Below are 11,497 nucleotides of genomic sequence, written 5' to 3' on the forward strand. Positions count from 1 at the left end.
CAGGCCGTGCGGTGGTGTGTGTGGTGGACCCAGGTGCGAACACAGGTGAGGAGACGGGAGTGAATTTAAAATGAAAGCGAGCCTTTATAACGGCTGATGACATAGAGGTTAAACAAGGCAGAAGCACAGTGACTAAACTTAAACTATAACTAAACCGGGAAACTGATACTGCGACAACCTAGAAAGAATCAGAAAACTAAGAATGCAAAGACTGGCCGTGAAAACATGGGGGGGTGGGAACACAGACGACGCGACACAGACTGAATGAAACACACATAAGGGATGATCAAGGGAAGTGGAAACACATGAGGGGGAACAGCTGATACACATGAACCTAATGACAGGACAGGGAAAGTGAAACTACATACACTGACATTAGACACAGACTTTCAAAGTAAAACAGGAAACATGGGGATTAGACGTGACCTGAACTGAACATAACCACACAGACATGACGCATGACAGGTAGACGCACGGAGCAGGGAGACTGAGTACAGGAGGAGATGACATAAACAACTAAGAAACAAAGGACTAAACAGCAACCTCGAAATTAACTAGGTGAACTAAACTAGGGCAGAAATGAATACCAAAATATATAAAAAACTCACAGACCCAGCCCATGACACCTTCACCACCATGGAGCTGTGGGTTTTTAAAAAAATATCTTACATACTGTACTACACTGTACACTGTAACTACTGTACTTCTAATTTCTGAAAAAAATACTCTAAAGCTTCTTCTGATGCTTCAAAGTCTATTTTGACAATTTGGACATGACAACCATTTACTGAAGTATAAAATTATGCGTTCCGAGGTTCACGTTGGGACCATGGGGTCAGGAGTAAATTAGATTTAGTCACTGAACCAGAACTAACAAATATATTCATAATTAACATTCTTCCTATTGTGTGACAGGAAGATGCTCATCTTACTCTTTATCTCACTCACTTGCTGATACACACACAGAAGATGTTTTACAAATATTCTGTTTTTTATTTGAGATTCTTGAGTTTAGGCTTTTAAAATACATCATTCCACTCTTAAAGTGATTTAAAGAATATGAGATTTTAATATTCATTCAGATTTTTTCTGAATCTAAATTTTCTTTGATCATTGTACATGTACATGTTCAGCTACTTTACAACTTTAAAACTTCGTCTGTGTGAACTTTATCACATGATAGGTGAATAATTCGATGTATTCCCGTTAAATTTAACAAGCTTCCCAAATATTTCAGCAATTACAGGATTTCAGCTAAAAAAAAAACCTATGAAACGCTAAATTAATGGTGCCAAAGCCGTACATTTGCAGGCTACAAGTTAAATGATTTCACCTCTCACAGTGGTCGGTATTACATCAGAGCATCTTCAACGAGAGGTAAGGGGGGGAATCAAGCTCTCATGTTTAAACTAGAACACAGTAACCTAACAGGCTGCACCAGCCGAGCCTGAATAAGCAGTTATTTTGTGTGTATCTGGTATTATTTAGCCCCGGTGAGTGGGGTCAGGTGCAGGTCATCTGCTAGTCCCTCTGGTTACCAGCTTGTGTCATGTAATAACTAAGAACCTCAGGGCAAGAGTGAAAGCATGGTCAGAGGTCATCCTGAGGTCACCGGCTCTCTATGCATCTCATTATTATGCAGACTGAGTGAGAAAAATATTACAGCTATCATTTGAAGCTCTAATCTTACCCATGATGCCTTAACTATCAGTGTGGGTCTCCTGGTGCTCCCTTAACATTACTGGGATTTTTAAGCACTGAAGAGCAACAGAGAGGCTTTATTGTTGAAAATTTCCCCCCCGTTTCCCCCCTCATTCTTCAGTGTTTGATAGGAGAATAAAAAAGTCTGCCTTTGTTCTGATACTTCTATAGCTTATTAGATTAAAATAATTGATACCTTCAAAACTTGACAGAAGCACCTGAGGGTGCAGAGAGAAGGACTGTTTTTGAAGTGCTTCAAAGGAGTGACGCGCCAAAGGTACACGTGAGGTGCCAACTACGCGACACGCTTTGTAAACCCGACAGAGTGACTTGTGGGTGAACCCTCACAGGCTTGGTGCTTGGCGTTGCAATTAAGATGTTGTTTTTATTGATTATTTTTATTTCAGGAGTTTCCATCATCTAAGAAAAACCTCCAGAAATAAACAAGAAGAAATTCATCCAAGCAGATTTGACAAATTTCTTATTGAGTATCAAACGATTGTCCTGCGACTCAGGTCGGATCTTCGCAGCGCCATTCCGAAGGCCACAAGCGGCACAAAGAGAAACCCGGGAGCAGTAATTGTTCCCACAGGGAGGGCGGCTACTTCATCATCACCGCTGTCAAAACACAGCTGAGAGAATACCCAGTAATAAGGAGGCGGCACGAGTTATAGCTGTGTGTCTGTGCAAAGAGCACCATATGTAAAAATAAAATAAATTCGCAGTGACTCACTCCCCACTCAGAATCATCAGAGATGAAATGTGAGCCTCACTTTAAGAATCACTTTATTGTCAAGTGTTATGCAGGCAAAGCATCTTTTCTGCTTGTAATTTTTTTCCCTTTTTTTTTTTTTTTTTGTTTTTTGTTGACATAACACATTTGTACAAACCAGTTTTAAAAATATCAATAAACTGGAGCCTTTGAGGCTGACCTGCCAAAAAACCCATTATCAAATGTCATGGAGACGAACAAACATCTTTAGAAAAAGATTTACAAATGAGATGTCACTACAAAATATCAAAGAAAGAAAAAAAAGAGAAGTCGTCACACAAAATATTACCAAAAACATCTAAATTTGTTTGGTATCAACCTTTTTCAGCTTTAAACAATAGTAACTTTTTTTTCTCCTTTTTTTCTTTTTCTTTTTTTTTTGCTTTCTTCTTCTTTTGTTTGTTGATTTTTTTTCTCCAAAAACACGTTATGGCGCAGAGAGAAAAGAAAACAGAAGAAGAAATGAACAGCGATGGTCAGACATAGAAAGACAAAAAAAGAAAAAGAAAAAAAAACAGAAGCACAGAGAATAAAGAAGAGAGAAGCAGCACTACGGCAAAGAACTGAAACATGCTGTACACAACCTCAGAGTCAACGCGCACAAATACAACTCCAGCAAAAAGGCAAATATTACAAATCAAGGATAAATAATAAATTAGCCATACACAGTGGGGGTCCTGTGTGTTAACATACTTAAGGAGGGGTGGGGGAGTTAAAAGAATTGATAAATTTTATAAAATAAAAGCTTCTTCTTATTATTTTTTTTAATTTCAAATGAATATACGCACTGAACTAACACAGAGAAACACCACCAGAAAACATTTTGTAATATCCACGTAGCTAAACGGCCTGACCGACTCCCACCCAACAGCTCCGTCTTATGTATATACCTGCCTGTGCTTTGGTTTGCACTCCGCGTCACCCTCTTACAAGTCCGGAGAGCTCCCCTCTGACTCCGTCCGGCTCACTCCGGAGATCCCTCTGTACGACAGCTTGTGTTAAGGCAATTGTGGTACATCGGTCATGTAGCGGGGTGGGGGGTTTAGAGGTTTAGAGGGGCGGTCACCAGAGCACAGAAAGCAAAAAAAAATTTGAAAAGAAAGAAAAGAAAGCAACGCTGTCACCACAGTTACACCGACCGTGCCGTGTTGTTTCGTTTGATGTTGTAAAACCTTCAAACGCGCGGCGGCGTGAAGTGTGCAGCCGTGATGTCAAAGCCACCCTGTGGTACCAGGTCATCCGGACTACGGCGCTGCTTCTTGACGCCTTCCTTAATCTTAGAGCGAACTGGCTTGTTGTATTAACAAGAGAAAGCTTCCCCTGACAATGTAAACATGGTTTCACTAGGATTGTCATTATTACAGTATTGCTTTCACTACACAAACAAAGTTGTAGAAAGCTAGATTGTTTTTCTCTATAGAAACCCTTTTTTTTTTCTAATGGCCACTGCGCCTCAATAGGAATGCATTTTATAAATCTTTTTTTATATGTGCTTTTTTCCTCCCCTACTCTTCTTTTTTCTTCTCTTTTCTTAGAATTATCCCCCTATATTTGTCATCTGATCGCAAAAGAATCAAACACCTGAATCTGATCTGAGGACTTAAACCTGAACCATGAATAAAAACTCAAATTAGGTAGATCCTCTGCAGGACAGCATGGGAGTACACACTCATTCACACAGCTCACATTTACACCCACCCCCCTCCCAATACTGCCCCTGTTCTGTCACTGATCTGCAACAGCTCTGTACCTTGATTGACCCTCAGCACTGCCTGACAGGTGTGAAGCAGGAACACAACTTTTGTGCATAGAGTTCTGTTGTGATTAGGAAAATGTCTCTCAGTGTCGGGTGGTTTCAAATTCAGCAGGTCCCCTGTCTTGTGCTAATCTGCGTACATCCCTTCCCCGCCACACCTGAAATTCTTAATAGATTAAATTTTTATAAATGCCAAACTAATCTTTGATACACTCTAAATTTCTTTCTTTTGTTATTATACGTGTTAGTTTTGTTTTAGACTGTTTATATTTTTCAGGTTTCCCTTCATCGCATGGATCCCTGTCCATCCCTTTAGAGTCTCTTCGTGAGCGAACCCTTTCAAAATAAGGTCAAATTTGAGAAAAAAAAAGGAAGAAAAAAAAGAGAAAAGTAACCCCTTACAGTCCTTGCAAAGACCTCCAAAAAAACAGGAAGCCAGCCTTCCAGCGAAGAGACGGGAGGCAGGCGCCTACTCAAACTCCTCCTCTTCCTCCTCCTCTTCCTCCAGGTGATTGGAAGTGGTCGGTGTAGCGGGGTCAGAGTCACGCGACAGTGTTGCTACGGCGACAATCTGCGGGGAGGCGCCGAGGTCCTCGGGAGTGTCTTCCTCCATGTCGTCGGTGGTGATGATTGCCACCGCGGCGCTGCTCTTCTTGTTCTGGTGGGTCTTGATGTGCTTCGAGAGGTGGTCGCTGCGCATGAAGCGCTTGGAGCATTCGGGACACTCAAAGCGCTTTTCTCCTGCAACAGTGTGGAAAAGATAAAAATCAGACTAATGTTTTAAGGAAGACTTTAAAAGAAAGAAAGTAAAGAAAAATTGTGATTCCACCTTCTTAATTATTTTTGCATTTATTCTCTGCCCTATAGATTATTTGGGTGGTGGGAAAAAACAAAAACCTTTAAAGATGCCACTTTGGCTTCTGCTGGACATTTCTCAAGAACTGAGAGTAAATTTAAAACACTGTAGCTCTAGTTTGCATTCAGCAGTGAATTCAAATTCAATTCAAAATCACCCTGCATGTCTGTGTCTATGCTTTCTCCCACCTGTGTGCGTTCTCCGGTGTCTCTGCAGCTCGTCGCTCCGGGTGAACCTCTTGCCACAGAAGATCCAGTTACAGACAAACGGCCTCTCACCGGTGTGCCAGCGCAGGTGGGCCCGTAGGTGGGATGTCTTTCCGTAGACCTTCCCGCAGCCCTCCATGTGGCAGATATGCTGCTTTTTCTTTGTGGGATCCCCGCTGTTCCTGCAACACAAACTTCTGTTATGAGTGAGGACCAGGAGGTTTGTGTGTGTGTGCTACAGATCAAACAAAATACTCCTATAATAATTACATATTTATATTTGTAATTCCATAATTTTTATATTACAAAGCCTTTAGCTTTTTTTCCCGCCCATATACTCTGTAACCCTAAAGCTTTAGCGTTACCTGAAAGAGACGCATGCAGGAAAACAAATGTTCTCAGGCAAAGTCCCTCCCCTAAACCAAATAGAGCATTTCCTGTAGTGAGAATATGGCTGTCATGCACTCCTCCTGTTGCTGCGTGTTGTGTTTAAGAAGCCAATTCTCACGACATTTTCAGTGCTTCATGCGTCAAAACAGTTTTAGATATAGTTTTGTGCTTTTATCTCATTTAGTATGTGCAGATGCATGAATTGTCGAGTTGGACCCCGCCTTCTCTTTCAGCCGTTTGCCTGCACCCCACCCCCACTTCTCCTCTGCATTTGCAAGCCTCAGAAGTTATCTCACGAGCGCTGGGCCCAACTGCCAACGCGTCTGTGTATGTTAAACAGCGTAGCAGAACAAGGTACTAATTTTTTATGAATCAGGAAGTAAACTTTATGTCTCATTAGCATATATACATATATATATTTTTTAAAAACATCATATGGACATGGTAACCAACATATGAGTATGTAAAAATTTCAGCTTAGGAATCATAATCTTTTACTCAAAAGCAATTAAAATTCAATTGCATCTTTTTTTTTAAACCACTGTTGGTGCATGATATTGAAAATTCTGGAAACAATAATTTGGTTTGTAAATTGAGAACATGTAACTAGAGATTTATGGAGAATGAACTGTGTCAGTCTTGTCAGTTTTGTTAATTTGTTACTAGTAATCAGTACAGTGAGAAAACTGCTGTGAGGTGATGAAAAAAAAATCCACTACAGAAAGACTTTTAAGTCCAAAAACAAAAAACTGCTTCCTTTGAGATTGTATAGTTTGGATTCACTATAACCTCTGACCCTTCAAAGTCCCTTCAAAGACTAGAAATAATCATGAGTATCTTATGCATGCTTTGCATACCTTCCCTCTCCATCCCTGCAGTTTGGACAAGAGCAGGCAACACGTCGAAGCCTCTTGCTGGGCGGTCCCTCCTGGTCTGAAGAACTTTGCACAGAGCTCAGCTGGTCTGGACTCATTGACGAACCTGATGCAACATTGCCCACAGTGACAGTCACTGGAGATGACTGAACTTTGACCCCATCTTGACCCTGTGGTTGACCTGGAGGATGATTGAAAGTGTGTAAACACATGATCAAAAACAAGGACAGTTTCTATATTACAACAGAGAAAGTTAAAAAACAAGAAAACCTTTGACTACAGACTGTACATACAATATGGAGCCACCATTATATCTCCCATTGGTTTGAGGTGATCTGCTTTGAAACTTTAGGCCTAAAGCATTTGCTGCATTGTCTGTTCTATTCTAAATTTACTAAATGAGCATATTAACTTCACTCAAGAAGACTTGAAACTAACACTTAAAGCCATTAACTCTTTAGGAAAATAATTGCTGAGGTATTAAAACAAGTGAGATGTAGTATCATTTTTCATAGACTTTTCTACAAACTGATACCAAGAGAGTCACCCTCTGCTGGTCACTAGAAAGAATGTAGTTCAATAACTTGGTCTTCACTTTAAAGACAGAGAGGCAACATGCACTTTTATTACAGACTATGTGTCATACACACAGTCTAACTGAGCAAGCAGGAGAGCAGGACATCCTTTAATTCAAGCTTTATAGATTAGTTTGTCATGATATGAGGGATTAGCGCAATGGACTAATATAATATTTTCTCAAGAAATAAAGACTCTCTGTCTCCACAACCCCACTGCATTCACAGTTTATGAAAGTGAGCAGATTGGTGCTGAATACACATTTAGACAGTTACTCTCATAATGCCCTTACCCTGTAGACCAGTAATAGTGAGCGGTACGCCCTGCACCTGGACCCCAGCTGTGCTCAGTCCTGCAATGCTGACCGTCTGCACCCCTGACCCAGGGTTTATCTGGGCTGCACTTAGCGTCAAGGGAGCTCCACTAAGAGAGACTAGCCCCCCACTTCCAACTGCAGTCCCACCAGCTACCGGAGCCAGCGTCAGCTGCTGTGGCAAAGCTGTCCCGAGACCACCCTGCAGGGAAACTCCACCGGGTAGCTGCAGCGTTTGCCAGGTGAGCTGCCCAGAGGGTGATAGGGTTGGGGTACGAATAAGGACCTGGGCAGAGTTCGGGAAGGCCTGGATGGGCTGCAAGGTCTGTCCAGGAGCCAGCTGCAGGGTCTGAATGTGCTGAGGTTGCTGTTGGCCCTGTGCCTGACCCTGACTCTGAGCCTGGGGCTGCAGCTGGATCTGCTGCACCAACTGGTGCCCCACCTGGCCCACAATCACCTGCTGAATGGCTCCAGGTGTGTCTGTCTGGTTCTGTAGCCCGTTGGTCTGATTCTGGCTTTGAGAGTCTGCCTCGCTGCTCTGCACTTGGGCGTCAGCTGATCCACCCTCTGATCCAGCTGAAACCACTTGAGCCCCATCAGGCACGCTGTCGCCTTCGGCTACTGCCGTTGTTGATCCAGCTGCAGCTGTGGTAGGAGCCGCCCCTGACACAGCTGTTGTCACCAGCTGGTTGCCATTAGCAACAGAGAATGTGCCATCTGCTGATTGGATAAGCTGCACAGCTCCACCCCCTCCGACATTATTGATCACAGGCAAAGCCAGGGTCATGCCACCAAGGTTTATAGGTACTGTGGTCATGACAGGAGTTTGGGAGCCTTGCAGAGTCTGCAGCTGAAGTGGGAATGACTGCGCAGGACGGATCTGCAGTGGAACCGTCTGATTGGCTGTACTCGTCAGGATGGCCTGCTGGTTGGTGGGTTGAATGATAGCTTGGGTCTGGCCCGAACTCGGAGTCTGGATGAGCTGAACCTGCTCGGGAACGGCCCCGATGGATGCTGTTTGAGGGCTGATGTGGATCTGCTGTCCATCTGCAGTCTGCAAGTGCGGGATGACCTGATACTGGACTCCTGCTCCGGCATTGGGCAGGTTCTGAACCTGGATGATCTGAAATTGCTGCTGCTGATTGGCTGCAACACTGTTGGTCCCACCTACTGCCTTTACCTGCCCAACAGGAAAGGAGCAGTAATTCAGTTATGTGGACAAGGATTAAAAATTGATAAAAACATTTGCACAAACACACCACTCCCCTCACCTTACGTCCACCAGGTGAGCTGTCATTAGCCAAGGTGGTGGCCACGGTCACAGCAACAGGTTGACTGGTGTTCTCCTTGGCCATAGTAGGCGCTGCTGTAATGATCTGCCAGCCGTTCCCTGTGAACTGTGCCGGGACCAGTTCTAGCTGCTGGGGCACTAAGGCCTGACCCCCAGCTGTGTCCACCACTATTTGACCCTGGATCTGTCCCGCCTGCAACTGGATCTGACCAGCCTGGACCTGGATCTGCTGGGCCCCTGCTTGGCCCTGTGCCCCCTCTGCTCCCCCCTGCCCTCCGATCTTACTGCAGGTGGCTGCTAGCAGAGCCAATGGAGAGGGCTGAGAGGAATCCTAGAGGAGACGGTGGAGGAAAGGGGATGGAGGAGTAATGGATGGATGGATGGGAGGGGTGAGAAGGGTGATAGGGAAAACAGGAGTGACAGGTGAAGGAAGGACAAGAAGGGAGTCAGGGTTAGAAACATACATTAACAGCTTGTACGCATACACAAACAAAGCAAAAGAGTACATGTGCAAAGATAAAAACGCTTAAGGCTGGGAATGATAGGAGGTATCATTGCAAACGCTCACGCAGTGATTAATTTTAAATGAATAAGAGAAAAAGAGCGAGGGGTGGGAAATAACATGGTGCAGAAAAAAGAAACACAAAAAGCTGAGTGAAAGCGAGAGAGAGAGAGCTGTCAGTGGAAGTGGGCGGTATTACAGGAAGCGAGTGGGTGGGCGTGTGAGAACCACATTTCTGTTTTCTCAGAACACTGGAAGAAAATGCCGCCTTCTCTCTCCTCCCTTTTCAAAGGAACTAGGTCGCAGGCAAATTTTTAATGCTCAACACCTCACAACAGTGCACGGGGAAACAGCCTAGATTTTGTAACAACTACAACAGCAGGAAAATTAACACAGCAGCGATGCTCGTCATGCACATTTAATGACAATAAGATGCGCTCAAGAACAGCTGCCTGGTTCAAAAATAATCTCAAAGATATATATGTATACAACCTGCTGCAGAGAGAAGTGTCACAGTCTTGGGGCCACTTAACCAAAGCTGCAGGTCTTTCAATAATATCCACGTGCAGAATTAAATCATTCTGACCATAATTCAAACAGACAGTTCAAAAAGTATAGCGGCTGAAGTGTGACAGCCGTGTAAGCCTATTCATGAGGCTCTGGGTTGGCTCACTGTAGGGCTGCACAGAAGCAGGAAGTGGAATTCACCAGAGAAACGCCCCCAGAGGTGTCTGGCTGGCTGGGCTGGGAGGGAGGGAGTACATTTTTGGCCTACAGGCAAGGGAAAAGTAACGAACTATAATAAACTCCTGTCTCCTTGCTTTTACCTGTGATCCAGAACTTTTCCCCCTTTTAGATGCTTTCCCTCCTTCAGTTCCAGATGATTCCTTCTTCGAGTCTGTGAGGAAGAGGCAGAAATGTTAGAATATTTTCAATTATAATATTATCACATAGGGATTACTGAGTACTACAAAGTCCCGAGCAGTATACGGGGCACTGCATGCTGCAAATAAAATTCAAGCAAAAAAAAAAAATAGCATATATGGCATCACAGAGGTGATCAATATAGACAGAAGAGAAACCAGTAACCTTATCATCAATATCAAAGGGGCATTGAGCTTCCTATCTGTCAAACGGCTAGAAAGAGGGAAAGAGGGGTGGAGACGGGGAGGGGGAGGGTACCTACCACTCATAACGCATTAATATACCGAGAGGGAGAGGGTGTAGTTCACGGTAGAAGGCCGGCCGGGTACACAGGCGGAGGACGGCCTATATGTTCGGCTCTGAGCCGTGGCGGATCTGCCCGTTTGACGAAACCACCCACCGGCCAGGAAGGGCGGTGCCAAGCGCAGGAACAATCAAACAGCCCCAAATAACGGAAATAACAGAAAGAGCGGTGACCGTCCCCGGTCCGCCGGACACCTCACAGATCCGTCGTATGACTCCTTTACCGGATAGACAGTCCATAAACGAGCAAATTGGCGCTTGTCAGAGTGATATCCACAGAGAAGTTGGCAGTGTGTGACCGTAGAGGCCCACCCACTTCCATTTAAGCATCAGGACAACACCCTCCTCGCAGCTCCTGCCTGTCACCGCTGTTTCTCACGCCGCACGACGCGGGGACGCCTCGTCGCTGTCCGTCGCGCGCCGAAAACAAACCGTCACCTGTGTTGGTATTTTAAGCGTGTTCCCCTTTTTTTCGTGCACAATTGATTTTTTAAAGGGGGGGATACAGGGAGATAGCTGTGGCTTTTGTGGGCGGACGCGCTCCTCCCACATATTCAGATTGGACGACGGGGCTCGGCGTGCGAGGGTCGAGATGGGAGTTGTATTTTGGTGAGGCCTCGCCTTCTCGAACTGGCTAGCGCGAGCGGGACTACAACTTCCGTGATGCTCCGGCTCGTCGGTTGGGTTTGGAACGGCGGTGTCGGTAGTCATGTTGGTGTGAGAGCGAGAGGGAAGGGCGGTGACTTCTGTGTTGTGGGGGGTTGGGCAAACGGGAAAGGAGGTGTGTGCGCGCGCGCCCGTGTGTTTTGTGCACGCGTGTCAGTTTCAGAATGTTAGTAACGGTTAAAAAAAATTAAGATAATCAGGGAAACAAACGATTTAATTATTTTGAAATCATTTAAAAGGTGAAAATGCTACAGTGTTGCTTCTAAGATGATGTGCTTCTATTTATTTACCTCATCTATTTTCCCCCTTGTTGTCAACTTTAGATCGTATGTAGTAGAAAATTACGTCATTGCATTGCCAGAGGCT

The 11,497-nt window shown here is 44.5% G+C and overlaps 1 protein-coding gene across 1 annotated transcript; it reads right to left on the reverse strand.

Annotated features, from left to right (window-relative positions):
• Positions 1 to 2,469: 2,469 nt before the first annotated feature.
• On the reverse strand, positions 2,470 to 11,007 carry sp4 (sp4 transcription factor). The gene is made up of 7 exons (XM_065471016.1): positions 10,425 to 11,007; positions 10,066 to 10,136; positions 8,717 to 9,067; positions 7,425 to 8,625; positions 6,539 to 6,737; positions 5,274 to 5,473; positions 2,470 to 4,970 (listed from the first exon to the last, which is right to left on the reverse strand). Exons 1-7 carry the CDS (start codon positions 10,429 to 10,431, stop codon positions 4,699 to 4,701), a joined length of 2,301 nt encoding a protein of 766 aa, XP_065327088.1. The 5' UTR covers positions 10,432 to 11,007; the 3' UTR covers positions 2,470 to 4,698.
• Positions 11,008 to 11,497: the final 490 nt, after the last annotated feature.

The sequence above is a fragment of the Pelmatolapia mariae genome, linkage group LG22 (genome assembly GCF_036321145.2).
Source record: "Pelmatolapia mariae isolate MD_Pm_ZW linkage group LG22, Pm_UMD_F_2, whole genome shotgun sequence".
In the NCBI taxonomy this organism is placed as follows: Eukaryota; Metazoa; Chordata; class Actinopteri; order Cichliformes; family Cichlidae; genus Pelmatolapia; species Pelmatolapia mariae.